At 46.3% G+C, this 21,413-nt stretch overlaps 1 protein-coding gene across 3 annotated transcripts in view; it reads left to right on the top strand.

Moving 5' to 3' along the window:
* si:ch73-72b7.1 (netrin receptor UNC5C) overlaps positions 1 to 21,413 on the top strand; it is a 186,331-nt gene that overhangs the window by 161,456 nt on the left and 3,462 nt on the right. For all 3 annotated transcript variants that reach the window (XR_004576717.1, XM_020052897.3, XM_010877010.4), the window contains 8 exons: positions 2,664 to 2,855; positions 9,018 to 9,365; positions 11,797 to 11,884; positions 12,407 to 12,575; positions 16,863 to 17,096; positions 17,616 to 17,765; positions 17,925 to 18,089; positions 20,507 to 20,688. Coding sequence is in view for 2 of the 3 variants with exons in the window: in XM_020052897.3 (XP_019908456.1) it covers positions 2,664 to 2,855; positions 9,018 to 9,365; positions 11,797 to 11,884; positions 12,407 to 12,575; positions 16,863 to 17,096; positions 17,616 to 17,765; positions 17,925 to 18,089; positions 20,507 to 20,688 (1,528 nt within the window). In the remaining variant the exon portion in view is untranslated. The remainder of the gene's footprint in view (positions 1 to 2,663; positions 2,856 to 9,017; positions 9,366 to 11,796; positions 11,885 to 12,406; positions 12,576 to 16,862; positions 17,097 to 17,615; positions 17,766 to 17,924; positions 18,090 to 20,506; positions 20,689 to 21,413) is intronic.

Raw genomic sequence — 21,413 nt, 5'->3', positions numbered from 1 at the left:
CATTGGGCCTTCTGGCCTCTAGTCAGCTAGCTATAAATGAAAGAGCCCCATAGACCACCACCTAGGAAGCACCTGCCACATTGAATGTGTATTCAATAGGACTGTAGACATGTGGAGAACCAACCTCTCCCACCTGTAGGAGTGAATCAATACGCTTGGAATGATTGGCACTATTGCATAATCCGGCCTGTGGCGAATTTCGGCGTCATGGCAAGTGTTTCTTGTTCCCTGCGTATCCCAAATAATTTCCGATGACAACATCTACTCATGCTAAGTATGCCAGAGTAGTTGAAGATGCAAGTGCCATAGCTAAAAGTGTTTCAAAGGTCGCACAGCAGCTTTAATGTTGTCCTCCTTAAGGCCTTTGGACCCTTTTAGCTCCAGTTTAGCAGCTCAGTCACCCAATCAATTAAAACTTTATGGGTTCACCTCGTTTTGATTTAAAACGTATGTATGAACATTTCACCAGAAAACTTTTCAGGCCTATTAAATGTTTTAGTGAAATTGCGGAACGATGTCAGGGTACTCATTAAATAATTTATAGCCTCGTTAAATAAAGAATCATGTATTGTGGGATAGGTCTACTCAAATTAACATCCTTTGCTACTCTGTTCTAATAACCTTTTGTTTGAAATCGATCTTTTCTGTTGTCTTACTATCTGTAACGCAGTTACATGCATGTATCTACTTTGACCTCTCCGCTATGAGAAATCAAACACATACTAATGCAAATTCTGAGTTGTACTGTCAGTGCCCTTTTGTAACCAACTTTTTATTTCAGTTGGGCTTTATATACAATCTATTTCTGTTGTTCTATTTATAAAATAATTTAACAAATGCTCATTTAAATATAATAATACCTAGGACTCCAATCCTAACATTTAATTGTATTCCTCCAGCTCTAACCTTCATCTCATTCCTCCAGCCCTAACCTTCTATTCCATCTCATTCCTCCATCAATCAATCAATCACATTTATTTATAAAGCCCTTTTTACAACAGCAGTTGTCACAAAGTGCTTTTACAGAAACACCCGGCCTTAAACCCCAAGCAACAAACAACAGTAGTGTTGAATTTCAGTGGCTATGAAAAACTCCTTAAGAAGGCCGAAATTTAGGAGGAAACCTAGAGAGGACCCAGGCTCAGAGGGGTGACCAGTGAGATATTAAGAGTCCAATTGGAATAATTAATAAATGCATGTGCTAAATCCAGAGTCTATTTAAATTTAGACTAGGTCAGAAGTATGACCAGGTGGACAAGGACAGGGACAGCAACGGGGCCCCCAAACCAGGTACTCCGCAGGTGTGGACCAGGACCTCATGTCCTCCTAAAGTTTAAAACGGGAGGAGACTGGGAAAATTCAGAAAATGCATTCCTCATATCAACAACAATTTATAGTGGAGAGGGAGAACTTAGTGGTGAAGGAGAACTGACCCAATCCCCCAGCACAATAGTATAGCATCAACTGAGACAGGGGAGGCCCCGGAAAGGGCCCAACAGGCAGGAAATCAATCCACCCACATTGCCAGGCATCAACCAAAGGGACACCCACCCACCGCAACCACCCTGAATGAGGGCTGACCTTCTATTCCATCTCATTCTTCCAGCCCCAACCTTCTATTCCATCTCATTCCTCCCACCCTAACCTTCTATTCCATCTCATTCCTCCCACCCTAACCTTCTATTCCATCTCATTCCTCCCACCCTAACCTTCTATTCCATCTCATTCCTCCAGCCCTAACCTTCTATTCCATCTCATTCCTCCCACCCTAACCTTCTATTCCATCTCATTCCTCCCACCCTAACCTTCTATTCCATCTCATTCCTCCAGCCCTAACCTTCTATTCCATCTCATTCCTCCCACCCTAACCTTCTATTCCATCTCATTCCTCCAACTGTAACCTTCTATTCTATCTCATTCCTCTATCCCAAACCTTCTATCTCATTCCTTCATCCCATTCTTTCAAACCTAACCTTTCATCTGATTCCTACAACCCTAACCTCCTGTTCTATTCCTCAACATATCTATCCCCAAAACTACCAGCCTCTCACTCTACTACCTAGGGGGCAAAGAATCCTGTCCAAACCAAACTGAAGATGAAGCGTAGACTCCGTAGTATACTCCTGGTTAGGCGAGCGCTGTGATTGAAATGAGGCTTTCAGAGATGAGATTTGGTGGATCCATCACTCCCCTGAACCTGTTGGGATTTGTTGCAACAAAGCGAGGTCAGAATCTTATAATGGACGTCACAAAAACCAAATGACAATTTAAAAACAACAGCTGTTCCTACATGAAGGCATAAAACAGCCCACTGATCTGTTCTTTCCAGTTAGATGCATTGGTTATGTAACAGTCCATGGATGTTAACCAGCGCTGAAGTTTTTACTTAACGAACCTGCTTTGATGCTAACTGGCCAATTTAAACAAATATGTCTTGATAGGGCAAAAACTGAGCCTTACAAAAAAACTGTCATGTCAATATCTGTTAATTGTGAAATGACCCGATTCAAACCAAGCTGTCCTGGGCTTGCTGGATCCATGTTGGGAAACAACGTGAAAACAGGAGCCAGGACAGGGTGGTTGAGGTCAGAGCCTTCGTCTGCCACTCCCTGGGTTCTAACGGTCTAAATCTCCCCCCCCCCACCCAACCGCGTGTGTCACAGCCGCCCCCAGCACAGACGATGTGGCCCTCTACGTGGGAATTGTCATCGCCGTCATCATGTGTCTCGTCATCTCCGTCATCGTGGCTCTCTTCGTCTACCGGAAGACCCACCGCGACTTCGACTCGGACATCATCGACTCGTCTGCCCTCAACGGAGGCTTCCAGTCGGTCAACATAAAGACCGCCCGCTCCGGTGAGTAGGATGGTGGAGATAATAGAATTAGCCTGGGTTCCAGGTCTGTTTTGTGCTATGAGTCCTGTATGAGGAATAGAAAACGTGCACCCACTATGCCGAGTTGCTCGGGCAAACGACGGCTGCTTTAATGACTTAAATGTCAAATTAAAAGGAGCAGATTGATTGTTCTCAAAAGGGAAGATGCCCAGGGTTGTTCTACCTGTGCTCTTACAGTTGCCTCTGCAGTGGAGTGGTTGGTGATGTCTCTTTGACCGCATTCATTACTTGCCGTATCTTTTTGCTCTGTAAGCAGTGACACAGTGAAGTGGTTATTACACTGCATGAATTAACTTTTTAAACCAACACCACGCAACGTTTGTTTTTTTATTAAATTAAAGTCCTCCTCGTAATTGCCTGTTTGAGTGAAGACAATACAGTAAAATGTTATAAAAAATTGTCAATACTAAACGTGAGTAAATACTAGCAGATATTGAACAATAAAATATGCAGTGAATACTATTGGAGACAGTACTGTATATAAGAGCTGCCGTTTTGCCTGAAGTCTGATATGCAGTAACAGAAAGAGTCTGTTAATGAAAATATAAATGGCTAGTTAACTAGTCATTTAATCTGGACACTAATGCAACCATAATGAATATCCATTATTTAATCATGGCCATAGTAATTTACTTCGTAAGGTCTATTTGACCAAAAAAAAAGACTTCTGCTGAGAGTGTTTATTGGATTGTAATGAATTAACTCTATCCAAACCCTGCTCCTATCATACCCTAAACCTCCTGTGGTATCATCAAGATGTCCCGCTCTTCAGTCCAGATACTCCACGTCAGTCATTTCTCATAGGTTGTACGTCATCATTCCATCCTGTAGAGCATGAGGGAACGTATAAAGCAGAGAAATGGAATTACCAAAATGAGAATACGTACACATACTGTCGCTGCGCCAGTCACGTTGTGCCTTCTGCTGCTGGGTCATGTTCATCCATTTCCCTGTGTCATGGCCGCTGGGTCACGTTCATCCTTTTCCCTGTGTCATGGCCGCTGGGTAACGTTCATCCATTTCCCTGTGTCATGGCCGCTGGGTCACGTTCATCCATTTCCCTGTGTCGAGGCCGCTGGGTCACGTTCATCCATTTCCCTGTGTCATGGCCGCTGGGTCACGTTCATCCATTTCCCTGTGTCATGGCCGCTGGGTCACGTTCATCCATTTCCCTGTGTCGAGGCCGCTGGGTAACGTTCATCCATTTCCCTGTGTCATGGCCGCTGGGTAACGTTCATCCTTTTCCCTGTGTCATGGCCGCTGGGTAACGTTCATCCATTTCCCTGTGTCATGGCCGCTGGGTCACGTTCATCCATTTCCCTGTGTCGAGGCCGCTGGGTCACGTTCATCCATTTCCCTGTGTCATGGCCGCTGGGTCACGTTCATCCATTTCCCTGTGTCATGGCCGCTGTTACTGGCGTACACAGGTAACAACCGGTCACAACCGGAGCCCAACACATGGCACATTGACTTTCCTCATTAGAGTGGCAGACGGTCTTCATTGGATCGGGATTTGAAAAGATGTCGGCAAACTAGCATGCTGCCCTGTGTTAATCCTAAACACCACCCCCACCTCCCCCCGCCAATCCCCGACTGGTCTTTGAGGTGGCCTTTACGTCAATAGAGCTCTCTGCTCTCTGCTGGTTGTCGGCCTTGTCTCTTAGTGAGCAGGAGAAGAAGACAGAGTACAGATTAACATTCAAATCATGGTGTGAATGAAAGTGGTTGTCTAAAATGGAATGCAGTTTGGTTGCCAGCGGCATGTGTGTCTGCATGCTTGTGTCTTCGTGCGTGTGTGTGTTTGTGTGTTTGTGTGTGTTTGTGTGCGTGTGTGTGTTTTTGTGTGTGTGTCTCTGTGTGCCTGTATGTGTGTGTATGTGTGTGTGTGTGTGTTTGGGCCAGGTGACATTTTGTCAGTGATCTATTAGGATGCAAGCCATTCCGTTGGTGAAGGCACATCTCAGGTTATCATTAAGGAAGAATTATGTTCCCGCCTTCTTCTCTTCCAGTTCACACCAGGTGGTCTGTTTCCTGTTAATTAAATTTCAGCAGGGGGGGAATTGGCGGAAAGCTGAGCTGGCTTCAGGACTGAACGGGGGGGAGTGGTGGCGCCCGGAAAAGGAGGGACAGGGAGGGGTCAGACCGAGGTGTGAGGTTTCACAAACAAGAACTCATCCTGCAAATGGAATCGAACGCGCGCTCATCCAAATCGGATTGTCAGCCCCAGGGTCCAAAATGGCCCCCTATCCACTATGTAGTTCACTGCTATTCAAGCAGGTTTATGGGTGAGTAAGTGCACTCTGACAGTGGATATGTCAGGCAGCGTCCTCCATTGGCGTCCCACCAAAAGCAGAGTGGACGGAAGGATGGAATGATCCTACACAAGTCGACTCACATGGAGGACTGAAGGCACCGAGGGGATGATCATAGCAAGAAACACCTCCATATCACATCCGTATTTCAACCAAAGCACGTTGTTTATTTTCCAACGCATAGTTGAGCGTTTTTGAGCGAACTTCTGGAAGTATTCCATGGGTTTCCGTTGAGCCAAGTCATTTCATGTTTGCTGGACACACAACAAAGAGGTGAAGTACATGAGCAGTGGCTACGGGCGTCTTAGGCTGAGATCCATCTGATGTAATTAATGGCGTGCAGCCGAGTCACCCCGAGACACTGATCTGGGGTCAGCATAGCATTTACCCCCACTGGGTCTGATCTGTACCCTGAGGAAAAGGAAACCTGCAGTGTGATTCGGGGCAGGTGTGTCTGTCGCAATCATGTTGTCTACATTTGTCTGCCTCTGGCTGTCCCCGGCCTTGCCAGCAAAGTGTTTGGAAAACCAAGTGTGTTTTTTTTCTCCGGCAGTCCATTTTTCTTTTAACTAATCACATCAGTTCAATTCATCCAAACATGAATGTGAATTACCAGAGAAAATGGATTGGCCACCTGAAACGGGCTACCTCTGTGCCCAGTCCACAAGGACTTGTTAGGAGTACTGCCTTCCTCCACACTGGGAGCCATCTGTGCCCTGAGGGCAGTGTCAGGGTCGAGGGAGACAATAGAAAACTCAACAAGTATGTATGACATGGAGTGTCATTTCCTATTAAATTAACTCACCAAAACACTGTTTATCCCCGAGGAGCGATTTTACAAGTCATGTCAAGTGTTATTCTGATAAATCCTTGCAGCCAAGATAATGTGTGTTAGAAGTAGCCTACATGTTCCTAAACTGGTAAAGCAGAAAAAATATCCAGAGGGAAAACCATATGCAGGATTTAAAAGTTATATGCTAAGTAGTTTAATTTATTTATAATTTATGTAGAGCCAGCATTAACCACCAACGTTTAGATTTCTCCAAGTGCTTGTTGTGTGATCAAACACCTGCAGTCTAGATTTACTTCAATTAGAAAACAGTTAATTGACGGGTCACAATTGAAAAATCTATTTATATACAAGATTTATAAAGATTTACATACAACGCCGTTTTCCGAAAATGTTGGGATGCTGGGTAAAAAGCTAACAAAAACAGAACGCAATGATGTGCAAATAATTTCTTTTCAGTTTACTGTATCACCCAGACTCTTACTACAGAGCCATGCTGTTGTGATACTTGAAGAATGTGGTTTGACATTGTCCTGCTGAAATAAGAGAAAAAGGCCTTCCCTGAAAAAGTCACCCATGCCATGTGTACTAATTCACTCCCGTCCCATCACGGATGCTGGCTTTTGCCCCCCTGTACCATCACGGATGCTGGCTTTTGCCCCCCTGTACCATCACGGATGCTGGCTTTTGCCCCCCTGTACCATCACGGATGCTGGCTTTTGCCCCCCGTCCCATCACAGATGCTGGCTTTTAAACTGTGTGCTAATAATAAGCTGGGTGGGACAGAGATTTCTCCTGATTCTCTGAATCTTTTAATGATGTTGTGTACCGTAGGTGATGAGAAGTGAGTGTGTATCTTTCAAGAAACAATAAAAGTTCTCAGTTTCAACATTTGATATGTTGTCTTGGTACTATTTTTCTGTTGAATATAGGGTTTAAATTATTTGCACATAATTTTTTTTTGCACAGCGTCTCAACTTCTTTGTTAACAGGGTTGTAGTAAACAGATAATAATCTGATTGAATCATGGATCAGTATCACAGAATAGACTATGCCCAATTTTTCTTCTTTTACTTTTCTATTTTTCAAAGCACTGTTCCCAAGACTTATGAATAATGCAAAATAATAAACACATGCTAAATAATAATGGATAAATATAAAATAAAAAATAAAAAACATGGCCCTGCTACTGTAAATGTTTTAAAACAAAATAAGTTCCTCATTAGGCCCATTACTGGGGAGAGTATCCACATAGTGAGTTAAGTTGGAGGTTTCCAATTCTCAAGGTGTTAGAAACTTGCTCTGTCACTGTTGTATTGCCCTGACCGGATTAATGAAGCATTTGGCGACAGGAGAATGCTGGTTTTTCCTGAGAATGGATGACTGTTGTGCAGTAATGTGGACCATAAGTTGACATTTCGTTTTTACACGCCACTGAGCGAAAACACAGAAACACAGAAGGTGTTCTTCCAAACCATATGATTTTCAATGTTCTTTTGTTATTAGACATTGAGACAATAATTCTTAACATTTCAACTCAAACCTTTATGTTACAGTTTTTTCACAATTGCTAAGACACATTACTTGAAACCTCCACCCATTTTCTGAAAACAACCAAATCTTCAAACTACATTCACAAAACCCCGGACTCTTCTGTCAAAAGCACTCAAAACCATTTAATCTGTTCTCAAAATCAAACAATGCTTTCAGATCATTCACACAGCCTGTCAATATATAAACCCTACAGAGCAGTCACTCTTAGACACTACGTAAAAAAATTGAGAACACAGCATTCAGGGCATAAACCTTTTTTTTTATTATTGTAAATAATAGATTTTGGAATAAATTACAAATTATTTCAGTGAATATATTGAATACTGTAAGTATTGCAAGTAATACAGTATTGAATGTCTCTATATTCAGCAGTGGCATAAAAATACAGAAGTCCACTGGAAAAGCCCAAAGATCAAAGAAAACTCTAAATGAAAAACACATACAATAAACTCAGAAATGTTGTGCAGCAGCAAAATCAAAGTCAATGAGGGATTAATTCTGCCTCAGCATCAGGGGCCGGTTTCACAAAGCTATTTTAGACTGGTATATAGTGCTAGACTAGTTTAGAATTTGCCCACAGCGTAGTCTAATGCAAGTTAGACCATTTTCACAAAAATAAAGACTGACTTACTTTAGACCAAAAAAAATGTACACCTTACTCCCAGGCTAACTTTGGTCTAAGATACTATGTTACCTTGGTAAGAGTTAGTAACAATCAGTTCCATAACAAAACCACAACAAATAGTAGGAATAATGGCTCATAATTTGTGGTTTGCTGATGATTTTATGGAGAGCTATGAGAAGGGAAAGAGTTACACTAGCTATCGCAATCAATTGACGTTTGCTAATTAATTCATGACTCAACATTAGCTGTGTAGCACTCATGTTCATGTATTTTGCTAGGTAGCCAGTATAGTAAAGTGCAAATGATGGGCAACAGAATTTCCTCACAATGGAGGTGAAATATAACGTTAGCTAAGCTCATATTACTTATGCAAAACCTAGCTAGCATCATGTAAAAACATTTTTATTTTAAATACAGGCGAACATTGTATTATATCATAATAATGATGATACTAAGAAAGTTAGCTATCTAGTTGCATTCGCACTGAAGTTGTTACACAAACATATCACTGCATAAATAAACTGAAACGTTAGCGTTTGCTATCTTTTACTGCAACAAAGTGCATTAGACATGGACTTTTGCGTATCCTTATAACTATTGTACTCCTCCAGCAAACACATTTTCCACTGGGGTAAACTGCACTGGGCGGTTGGAAGGTTTGTATTGTATGTTGGGGGGGTCAGGGTTAATGGATCACATTTACCTGTCTGTAATATTGGGGGGGTCTTGAGTTGCTTTGTGCTCATTTGCTCATTTCTTAATAAATGTGTACATTCAAAATCGGTAAAATTAGTGTTTTGACAAAACATATGATCCTGTCATGTCTGACCTCTGACCTGCAGCCGACTTGCTGACCTCTCCCCCGGACCTGACCAATGCTGCGGCCATGTACCGCGGCCCTGTCTATGCCCTCCACGACGTGTCCGACAAGATCCCCATGACCAACTCCCCCCTCCTGGACCCCCTGCCCAACCTGAAGATCAAGGTGTACAACTCCTCTGGCCTAGTCACTCCCTCCGAGGACCTGTCCGACTTCTCCTCCAAGCTGTCGCCCAAGGTGACCCAGGCCCTGCTGGACAGCGAGACCATGAACCTGCGGAACCAGAGCCTGGCTCGGACCCGAGACCCATCCTGCACTGCCACAGGCTCCTTCAACTCACTGGGTGGACACCTCATCGTTCCCAACTCAGGTACTGGTTTGAGTCTGTTCGCTCCCAAAGTGTCAGTCAGGCATTCTGCAGATATTTAACCAGCCCCTCAACCAGGTCCAAGTCATGAACTGGACATGGTTGAGGGCTCACTGCAATGTTTTATCCATGTCATCTATGTTAAGCGCTTCCGCATATAAAGCCCAGCTGGCACCCGTTTTCCCCCCTCGGGGACAGACCCTCAGAACTCCTACCCAAGTTGAGTCACTCTTTAGTTCACTGAGGTTGCTCCAGTGCTGTTATGAATCGGCAGTCCATCAGCAGTGTTTCAGCAGTCCACTGAATGGTCAGGTTAGCAGGGCTCATCGCCGTCCGTCCTCTGAACGCCGTTGTCTGCTCCCATTAAGGAGGCCAGGCTGTGTCAGCATAAATCCCTGCGGCAGACATGAATTCCTCTCCATCCCTAGGTGACGAATGGAGCGGCTAATTCAAAGGGAGTAACGTGTTTTCCAGTGAATGGCGAGCACAGCAGCCCCCCTGCTTAATGGCTGACACCAGAGCCAGATTACTGTCTGCCCCGAAGACATGCTTAATGGCTGACACCAGAGCCAGATTACTGTCTGCCCCGAAGACAGGCTGCGTAAGAGTTGTACGGGTTGCCATGGCCGCATCACCTTGACACACTGCGACGACGCACTCACGCATGTAGGAAATGCATACAGCGCATCAGATGCTATTGCTAGTCCGTGCCATTACTCGGCGGTACTACAAGGGAATCAAACCTGTAATCCTGTCGCTGAAACAATGGAGAGAACCACGATCTGCCTGCTAAGCCGTAGACATCCCTCGTAGCTGCTCGGTATGGTCACACATCCGTTTAGCCTGAAAAGGAAATGCTGTCAAACACTGCAAGTCTCTGAAGGGGGACGATTTCTGAAGATTGATGCTTCTATTCCAAATGAATTATCTGGCGCTTTAGCAGAGCATCTTTGTCTCCTGTCTCAGGCCTGAAGTCTGACGTTGTGGCGTGTCGTCGGTATCTCCCAGCTCAGGCCTGAAGTCTGATGTTGTGGCGTTGCGTCGGTCTCTCCCGGCTCTGTTTTTAGTAGTGCACTGTGAAGGCATTAGAATGCTTTTTGGGATTCAGTAAAACAGAAGATAAGTGGATCTGTTCCTTTTAGCTGAGTGCCTCCATTATGAAGCATCAGGTCCAATCAGTTCCGATCAGCTTTGATCAGCTTCGATCAGCTTCGATCAGCTTTGATCAGCTTCGATCAGCTCATGTCAGCTTGGATCAGCTCTGATCAGTTTCGATCAGGGCCACATAACTGGAATGTGCCTCTAAGTGGGTTTTGTTCTTTCAGGGTTTTGATTGAGTTACTCATAATGCCATGGACCAGGGTGAGATAGGGATCTAGACCGACTCAGGGGACAGAGGAGAGAAAAGACTAAAACAACAGGCATGGCTAATTATTAGATAATCCCTTTTACCTGAAGTACTAATAAGAATGTTGTGAAATCCTAGTTGAGTGATTACTCTTAATAATAGAGTTGGTTTAAATAGAGTGTGTGCAGTTGGGGAATAAATAAAGGTACCTTCAAAAGAACCCTTCATATTTTTACATTTGAGTCATTTAGCAGAGTCTTATCCAGAGACACTTGATACCTAGGGGGAACAACCATGCAATTCATTAGTTAGTACATCCTACTCTGAATTACTTATCAGCAGATGTCTGACTAAATGCAGTTATTAACAGCATGTCACATTATATCTCTCCACAGGTTTAACAGCAACCCAATATAAAGGCTCACCAACAATTCAGTTTTTACTTAATTGACTGTGTGCATCATCTGTATATTTCACTGCCTTTCCTACCACGGTTCCACATAAGAGTGTGATCAATCTGGCCATACGTATTCATCTAAGGTTTATTTCAACCTGGGCTTCCCTGAACCAGCTCTGTCGACACGTGCCACTGTCTGTTCCTCTACATTTAAAGTGCTGCCCTGTGTTCCTCCTTATAGCGGTCCCCGTTGTTAACTTCTCTCTCTCCTGATTGCGTTCCCCCTCCATTACAGTCAGTGTTTGGCCTGTGGCGCTGCTCAGCACACTCCGAGCGCTCTCCAGGCTGGCAGTGTAAATGTCAAACCCCCAGCGCCGACCCCGGGGAATCAATGATCAGATTGGAGCCTCCCGCCCCACTGCGTTACATTGCAGGCAGCCCCGGGCCCAAATGGGCTCTGATAACAGGACCGGGGAACACCATGAGACCTGTACTGATGGCCACTTAAGATATTTAGAGTGGGCGGGGGTTGGTCGGCCCTGTGTGTGTGTGTTTGTGTGTGTGTGTGTTTGTGTGTGTGTGTGTGTGTGTGCACCGATCTGATCTGAGCTTTCTCCTTCCCTCCCCCTCTCCACCCCCCCCTTTCCAACCCTCCCTCCCTCCCTCTCTCTCCACCCTCCCTCCTAAAGGGGTCAGCCTACTGGTTCCAGCGGGAGCTGTTCCTCAGGGGCGTGTCTATGAGATGTATGTGACCGTGCACAGGAAGGACAGCATGAGGTGAGCTCCACGGCAAAGCACAATCACTGTTCTGACTGGCCTGGCTGCTCTGCCTCTTCTGACTGGCTGGCTGATCTGCCTGTTCTGAAAGACCCAATCTGTAGTTTTACGATCACTCAGTTGAAAAACACAAGGTCAATGCCAACCACATTTGAGCTACTTTAATATGATACTCAATAGATATATTAGAGACTAGAAATGCAACGCCACCTGTTCTGCGTGTGTAATTTGGTAACTGATAGATTGTCGTCCACAACCAGAAGCTCAGATTTGACAACAGAAATATGTATGCATGGGCTCATTTAAAATAGCTTGGAAATGTCATGACTGCACGCGTTTCTTATTTTTTGCGATGGAGGGAGCGTTTTAGGTAGTGTGTCACAGCCCCCTGAGGTGTGCTTCCTTTCTTGGTGCCTCTTGTTCCTATCTCTTGCTTTCTGTCTGCCTGTCTGTCTCTGTCTGTCTGCCTGCCTGTCTGCCTGTCTGTCTGCATCTAACTCCATTCCTCCTCTCTCCTCCAAGGCCTCCGGTTGAGGACATCCAGACCGTACTGAGTCCAGTGGTGAGCTGTGGTCCTCCAGGGGCCCTCCTGACCCGCCCGGTCATCCTCACCATCCACCACTGTGCCGAGGCCGACAAGGATGACTGGCAGATCCAGTTGAAGAACCAGCTTAGCCATGGCCAATGGGAGGTGAGAACACTGAGCCAGGGCCAAACCTATTGTATCTGCATGTAGATGCCCGTCCATGTGCCAGATCCTCCTGCTCCTGATTTGGATGCTTTCCCAATGGGACGTTCCGGATCTCCTTTAAACGATGAGGTATTCATTTCCCTGAGTCTCCTGACTGCAGCATAAAGCTGGGAGGGGCGAGTTGAAGTGGTTCCAGAATGCACCTGGAACATTTCTGCCTGTGAAAGGCCGGTGATAAAAAGAAAATACAATTCGTCACAAAGCTCTTCAAGTTAAAAATGCCTGCTGTTGATGAAGGATTGATTTAGTGCTGAAGTTCTTGGGGGGAAAATCAGAGATAGAGTGGATGCTGACCAAGTAGAGGTCCCCTGTGCCTCAGCTACACAATCCGGGCACATAAGCATGTGTCCCAAATGGACCCCTTGGACCTGCATTATGGTCCAACTAGGGTTCTGCAATAGGGTATCACTTGTGGGTGGGAGTGAGGGAGGGAGTGAAGGTGTGAGGGAGAAGTATAATGGGAGCTTGGCTATCAGCGATGGCAGTGGGAGAAAATAGACTGTGCTGGCAGGGCTCTGTAAACACAACAACCAAACTCAATTAGATGAGCGTGATGGTTGAGGAGCTGTTATCACAAGGAATTTGCTCCAGTTCCACCCCTCCATTCCATCTTCGCTCCTACCCTCCCCATCTGCCTCAGCGTGAGCAGGCTACCTCTGAGAAGTCATTTACCTAGCACACGTCTGTGAGAGGGGCACACCCCTGGTCCTGACTGGGGGCCGTGTTAGTTCTGTTTGTGATAAGACTGTCTGCAGGCGTCACTTTGTGAACAAGGCCTCTATGTTGTTATCGCACAGAAACACAATGGCTGCCACCAATTATGCATGCAGACACCCCGTGTGTGTGTGTGTGTGTGTGTGTGTTTGTGTGTGAGAAAGAGAGCGAGAGGGAGGAATAAATTGCTCTGTGCTGGGGTCTGAATTCTACAAAACTTTCCTCCAACTTGAGAACATTAGCAAGTGACAGCTTTTAAGCTGCCTTCACAAGCTCAAGGACCCTCTACATATACAGAGATATTAAACCATCAACAAAGTTAGAGCTGTTAAACCAACAATCCAATCCGAGCTATTAAACTAACAACACAATCAGAGCTATTAAACCAAAAACACAGCACTTAATCCACAAGTTAAAAAAATATGAATTTGTGTGAAATAGAGAGCTTTCCTCCTAAATTAACTCCCCGACGAAAATATAACATTTTCGGTAGCTTGATTCCGGCAAATGTTGTCTGCATTTTGTTCTTGTATTCTCTTTTTTCTCCACATAACCTCTAACGACGAACGCATAACCTATTCATCTTTTCAAAGCACTATACCCAGCAATGTTGTCAAAATGACGAGCTCTCACTCCTAATGAGGAAACAGCAGGGCATACTTTACTAAAGATCACATGGGACACCCTTGGGAAGGATGCTACTGTAGTTGGCATGAAAATGTAATGCTTGAATTTTTTAACAACTGATTTGTCAACATGTCATGTAAAAACCCTTGGACAGTATACCCTCATTTCCGTTCATTGCTCAGGAAAGGTGGCCAAAGTAAGCTTAAGTTTCTAGGGCCTTTCAAAACCACATATTACATTTTCTCTACATGTATGTCTACACGGTGTAAGGAACCATCAAGAATAGAGTTAACGTAAAATCTTTACAGATGTTGGCTGAACACATCTTGAGGGCTTTATTTTGTCACATTTATGTTTATTGAGCTCCAGCTAAGAATTGCAGTCCATTGTGCCACACAGTCCATAGGGCTGAACATTAGCTGTCAGCCGCATTAATGGTGAAAATCACCGATGTGGTTATAAGAAATAACCAATTCACACAATATTGGTTTAGTGCAATCTCGTATTGACACAGCTCATCAAAATGCACATAATTCCAGAGGAGGTGTAATTTGGAGCTTGGTAGTAATTTCAGGGGGATAAAACCGTTCAGTGTTGATGTATCATAAAGTCTTTCCCACTCAGACTATAGATTTACCATCCTTCAGAATGAAGCGTGTGCTGTAAAAGAGCAACAGCTGACAAGCAATCAAAGTCCAGCGTGGTCCTAAGGGCCTTATGTGCTGCCTGTATAGTCAGAGTAGTGGGTTCGATTCCCAGGACCACATACATATAGCGTGATTGTAGATCACTTGGGATTAAAGCATATGCTAAATCACGTCTGTTATTTTATAAATGAGAAAAAGCTGACTTGAGACCCAGAACAGATAAATTCAGGTCAACTTTTTGTAGTGTTGGTCCGAGCCTTCATCAGAGCTCGCAGCCAAACACCCCCTGCCCAGACAACAGGAACTGTCATTATCAGAATTAATAGAATTGATTTATTTCACTATTTAGTGTGTATCATCATTAAGACCACGTTGGTACTACTATAAATCTGAAGACATGAGAAGCCTCACACCCACGATTTGAGCCTATTGATTAATCAGGGTGTGAGTGTAGTAGAAATAGCCAGGCCTTCAATACAATGCTTTAACAGCCACTTACCCGTGCTCTTCTCCCATTATTTGATTGCTTCTTGGTTCCAGTCATCTCCGAGGCCCAATTAATGAGGCTAATGACCGGCTTCAATGCTGCTACTACCCGGCTTAACGGGCGAGCTCACAGCAAGGTCTCCTCCATCATCCCTCCCAATCCCATCATCCCTCCTCTCGGCCCTCGTGGCAGCTGGTGAATGAACGTGGGCGTGTGTCTCGTCGGCTGTAGGCGTCGGCCTCAGGGTTGTGACTGCCCAAAGGCTGAGCGTGACAGCGGACACGGAGCCCCGGGATGAGGGGGGGTCGTCGGGGGCATCGCGGAGGAGGGATCAGATTGTGTAGAGCAATGCTCCGCCTGCCTGTGTGTTATCCCTATCAGAGTCGTACGGACGCGAAGTACATTTCACACGCGTTTCACTTCATGAAGTCGTGTGGTATAGTAATACAGCGGCATGCTCTCACACATACATACACACGCATGTACACCGACCAGCCATGACATTGTGACCACCTTCCTAAAATTGTGTGGGTCCCCCTTTTGCCGCCAAAACAGCCCTGACCCGTCAAGGCATGGACTCCACTAGACCTCTGAAGGTGTGTTTTCGTATCTGGCACCAAGATGTTAGCAGCAGATCCTTTAAGTCCTGTAAGTTGTGAGGTGGGGCCTCCATGCATCGGACCTGTTTGTCCAGCACATCCCACATATGCTAGATTGGATTGAGATCTGGGAAATTTGGAGGCCAAGTCAACACCTTGAATTCGTTGTGTTCCTCAAACCATTCCTGAACCATTTTTGCTTTGTGGCAGGGAGCATTATCCTGCTGAAAGAGGCCAATGCCATCAGGGAATACCTTTGCCATGAAAGGGTACACATGGTCTGCAACAATGCTCAGGTAGGTGGTATGTGTCAAAGTAACATCCACATGAATGGCAGGAGCCAAGGTTTCCCAGCAGAACATTGCCCAAACTATCACACTGTCTCCGCCGGCTTGCCTTCTTCCCATGGTGCATCCTGGTGCCATGTGTTCTGCAGATAAGCAACGCACATGTGCCCGGCCCTCCACATGATGTAAAAGTAAACGTGATTCAGCAGACCAGGCCACCTTCTTCCATTGCTCCGTGGTTCTGATGCTTACATGTCCATTCGTCAGTGAACAGGGGTCAGCATGGCACCCTGACAGGTTCTACGGCTACGCAGCCCCATACACAACAAACTGGGATGCACTGTGTTCTGACAACTTTCTATCTGCACCAGCAAAGTTGAGCTACAGTAGCTCGTCTGTTGGATCGGACCACACAGCCCAACGTTCGCTCCACACATGCATCAGTGAGCCTTGGCCACCCATGACCCTGTTGCCAGTTCACCGCTTTTCCTTCCTTGGACCACTTTTGATAGGTACTGACCACTGCAGACCAGGAACACCCCACAAGGGCTGCAGTTTTGGAGATGCTCTGACCCAGTCGTCTAACCATCATAATTTGGCCCTTGTCAAAGTCACTCAGATCCTTACGCTTGCCCATTTATCCTGCTTCTAACACATCAACTTTGAGAATGTTCACTTGCTGCCTAATATATCCCACACCCTGACAGGTGCCATGATAATGAGATTATTAATGTTATTCACTAGACCTGTCAATGGTTATAATGTTATGGCTGATCAGTGTACGAGATTCTATCAGATTCTATCAGCAATGCAGTAATGCTTATCATACTATAACCGAATACTCCATATGTGTGTGTGTTCTTCAGGATGTGGTGGTGGTTGGGGAGGAGAACTTCACCACTCCCTGCTACATCCAGATGGACGAGGAGGCCTGCCATCTACTGACTGAGACCCTGGGAACCTACTGCCTGGTGGGCCAGTCGGTCAGCAAGGCCGCAGCCAAGCGCCTCAAACTGGCCCTCTTCGGCCCGGTGTCCAGTACCACGCTGGAGTACCACATCAGGGTCTACTGCCTGGATGACACCCAGGACGCCCTCAAGGTACACAGGACAACCCAAATGTTTTTACACTTTCGGACCCCTGCATAACAGAATGTCTGGACTCCAGTAGAAACACAAACATATGCTCTTTTTGTTACTGTCTCGTTCTCTTACTGGCTTCCTAACTGAAAATCACTCACTACCTTACTAGATTTTGTTTGCAAACGACAGCAGGTCAGAGGAATGTCTTTCTACACGAGTCTGCACAATGTGGCAGCTGCCCTGTATCTCTCTAATTCAAAGGGGTTTTGGGGTTAGAAGCTTTTAAGTGTCATTTGAACCTTGTGTGAAAGTAAAAACAAATGTAGTTAAATGTAATGGAACCGTCCACTTAGACCAGTAGTTATTCAGTTCACCAACACATAGACTCTGGGTCCCTCAGCTGGCCGGGTCCCTAATTATGATTTGCGTGTTAAGGGTCCTTTCATCTCAGTTAAGTCAATTGGAAAGTTGGTTAAAGAAACTTGGTTGAGAAATCGATTTAAGTGGTTCATTCCATTACTGCCTTTGGTGCTGCAGGAAGTCCTTCAGATGGAAACTCAGATGGGAGGGAAGCTCCTGGATGAACCAAAGACCCTGAACTTCAAGGACAGCACCCACAACCTGCGCCTCTCCATTCACGACATCCCCCACGGACAGTGGAAGAGCAAGCTGCTCGCCAAGTACCAGGTGAGCTGATGAAATAGCTGTCCTTGCCAGTGGTATGCTGGCTCCTCGGTAGAGGGTTTTAGCTCACTGAAGAACATACCGCACAGCAGGCTGTACAGTACAGTGTCTGGTCTGTGTGCTAACCCGTGTGTGTGTGTGTGTGTGTGTGTGTGTGTGCAGGAGATTCCGTTCCACCAGGTATGGAGTGGCTGCCAGCGTACCCTTCACTGCACGTTCACCCTGGAGCGTTTCAGCGCTAGCACGTCGGAGCTCAGCTGCAAGCTCTGCGTTCGCCAGGTGGAGGGAGAGGGTCAGATCTTCCAGCTCAGCAGCACTCTCTCCGAGGTGACCATTCCCCACCTGCCGCGCCTCCCCCCACCCACACCGCGCCTCCCCCCGCCCACACCGCGCCCTCCGATGTGTCCCCCTGGCGCCCTGTTTCCAGGCTCCGGTTTAAAGTCAGGCTCTTTACGGTATTGGGAGCATGTGGCTGAAGTCTTCGACCTCTGACCTTCTCAGTTCAGATCCAGCTGTTACCCCAGCAATAGACCTGGTTGCAAATACTATTTGAAATATTTCAGATGCATTTGCAGTGTTTGATTGACACTATCAGGAGCTCCACAGGGGCCGGCTTCGCGTGGTTGGACCCAGTTGAGCTGGTCATGCTGAATCAAGCCCAGTAAATTGGATTTGAAACCGGGTTTGGACACCAGGCTCTGAGTAATATTCTCATCTCCATATCTGTAGCTCTTACACTGGCCTTTGGCGGAGGACAACCGCTCTGAAGAGATGCTCGCGTGCCTTTCTTCCCACAACTGTCCACATTATCGCAAAACCCTTTAAAAAGGCACGTATGGGGCGTCGCCCGCTGACCTTTTCAAAACATTGGTTTAGACAGGTCTGGGTTGCTGGGATTTAAGAACTTCCTGCTGTGTCAGAACAGAGGCAAAACCATGTATCGAGCCTTGACGTCTGAGAGCATTCGGGCTGCTCATTCTGTGTGCTGAAAGCTTATTTTGAAACGGCCTCTAATCAATTATTTTTCACTTTCAATGTTTTTCAGAGACGGCAGTTTGAAGTTGCTTATTGCGTCAGTTCCATGAACTGAAGACCCTGTGGATAGCACAGTGCCGGCCAACGGGGCTATGGGGGGGATGTTGCCCACAGACCAGAGGGGGGTGCAGGCAGTGGTTAGAGCGTTGAGGAGGAGAGTCAGTTTAGCATCCGTATGTAACCCTCAGTCGAGTCGAGAGGCGTGGGGGCCTGCCATGGCGTCCCGGCGCGCGTTTAGGTTTGACAGCCGCGCTCAGGGACAAAACCACGTGTCGGTTAGTGGAGAACGACCAGCAGGCCGGCGGGTTTAAGGATTTCGTTAGGAGGAACAGTTAATGCATGGCCTGCTCCGTGCGTCTGTTCGCCTGCCTCTCCGTCCGTCCGTCTGTCTGTGTAAGCCTTTGCATGGCCTGGGACGGGTATCAGGCTGTGTTGTTTTGATCAGTCAGCTCGCCCGTCTCACAGCGTGTGAAGTGTTGTTTCACTGAGGGCTAAGTAGTCGTGTAATACAAATCAGTTGCAGCAACAGCATTTATTTTCCCTGCCATGTCATATTAATTAGCCGTCCGTTCTCTTTTCACCAGAAAAGTGAAATTGCTGTTACGGCAGTTTGAGGCAGCGAGGAACTGCCCTACATATTGGACTCTTTGTTTATTGGAATTCATTAGGAAAAGCATTTTTAATCAGGGAGAGAGGCAGACCGGGATGAAAACACGAATTAAGGGACAATCTTTCCCAGTTAGACATGCAATGTTTTGTGTGTGTGTGTGTGTGTGTGTGTGTGTGTGCATGTGTCGCTTATTTATTTGCTTGTGTTTCTGTAAGAGAGAGAAATACAACAGTCCAATGTAAAGAGGCTTCCATGGCCAAGAGGCACCAGTTTTGGCCAGGAATCCAATGCCCAGAGGAACAGGGGAGTTTGCCCCAGATATCCACCAGCACAGACAGACGTGTTTAATACAATTCTATGAAATGCTGACTGTGGGCTTCCTCTACGCTGGCTGGCCGCTTGCATACAGTATATCTGGTTGGCTGAGAAATGTAATCAGTTACTACTACAGTTGCACGAAAAGGAATCAGTAGCGTACCTGACCAATCAGAATGGCCCAGGATGTGATTTGCATCCCTTGACAGGTCAAGATCAACAGGGCAATAAAACATCTAAGAGTATGTGATCTGAAATGTACTGACACATTCTGACATGGCTTCGTTGAATGTCCCTCTTGATACCGCAGGTGAAGTGATGGCAATATGTAATCACCTGTGTTAAATCATGCCAGTCCAGCCCTTATGATGCAGTCATTTGCTCCACATGCTGGGGGTGGTAGAATAGCCTTGTGTTCTAGATCAATGGGCCGGGGAAACAGAAGGTTGTCAAATTGACCAATCAGTTTTGTCCACGACAGAGGCCTTTCACCCCAGAACTGCCCCCGGGGTGTTGAGGACAATGTTCTTTGTCACACCTACCTGGTAAAATATGAAAAAGCCTCTCTGGAATGTCTGCTAAATGAAAATGTCTGTTTTTTCAGTGATCCAGACTGATAACAGTCACTTAATGTTGTAATCACATTACATAAAACCCAGAATGTGTAACATGTTACTAACCAACACTGACAGTATGTCAGCCAGCTAGTATGAGACACACACACACACACACACTCCACTAAGCCCTGTGTCCTCACTGCCAACCCCCCGTCTCTGTATCCTAGGACACCCAGAACATTGACACATCCCTCATGGACCCGGCCAGCAACATCACCACCCTGGTGGGTCCGCACGCCTTCCGTATCCCCCTGCCCATCCGACAGAAGCTCTGTGGCAGCCTGGATGCCCCCCAGACCAGGGGCTCCAACGACTGGAGGATGTTGGCCCACAAACTCAACTTGGACCGGTTAGCAATAGCCATCACACGTCATACACACACACACACACACACACACACACCCGGTACTGTCACGGTGAAGTGCTACATTGATTTAATCTGTGTCCCATGTGGTAGACTGACAAGCATCGGGTTTAAGGTTCCTGTAGGTAGACTTCGCTTCATTTGCTCTGGTCACTTTCTAGGCACATTCAGTCTACATTAGCGCATTTCTATGTATCCATTTATAGGCACTACAATACTTATGTGTATCAGCTTCTTATACCTCCAATATGTAACCTAACAAAAAGTGGGAAAGTACCAAGCTGACTCCAGATCAGCATTTAGGGGCCAGTAAAATCCCTCACACTACTCCCTTAAGACGGAAAGGGGGGTGGATGGGGGAGGGGGAGGAGAAAGTTAGGTGGGAGGGAGAGGAGGGTGAGGTAGGAGGGAGGGAGGATGGATGGAGAAAGGGAGGGAGGGTGTGAGGGAAGGCAAGCCTCAAACTGTGACTGGGGGGGGAGCAGATGCTGTTTCAGATATTGAGTTCACATCCCAGCAGGAGCACCTTATCACAAGCAGCAGAGAGGGGGGTCAGAGCAGGGAGAGAGAGTGTTGGGGGGGTTCAGTGCAGGGGGATCAGTGCAGGGGGATCAGTACAGGGGGAGAGAGCGTTGGGGGGGGGGCGTCAGAGCAGGGAGAAAGAGTGAGGGGGGGGTCAGTGCAGGGGGAGAGAGTGGGGGGGGGGTCAG

The sequence above is a fragment of the Esox lucius genome, chromosome 13 (assembly GCF_011004845.1).
Source record: "Esox lucius isolate fEsoLuc1 chromosome 13, fEsoLuc1.pri, whole genome shotgun sequence".
In the NCBI taxonomy this organism is placed as follows: Eukaryota; Metazoa; Chordata; class Actinopteri; order Esociformes; family Esocidae; genus Esox; species Esox lucius.
This window is presented reverse-complemented; position numbering and strand designations above follow the sequence as displayed.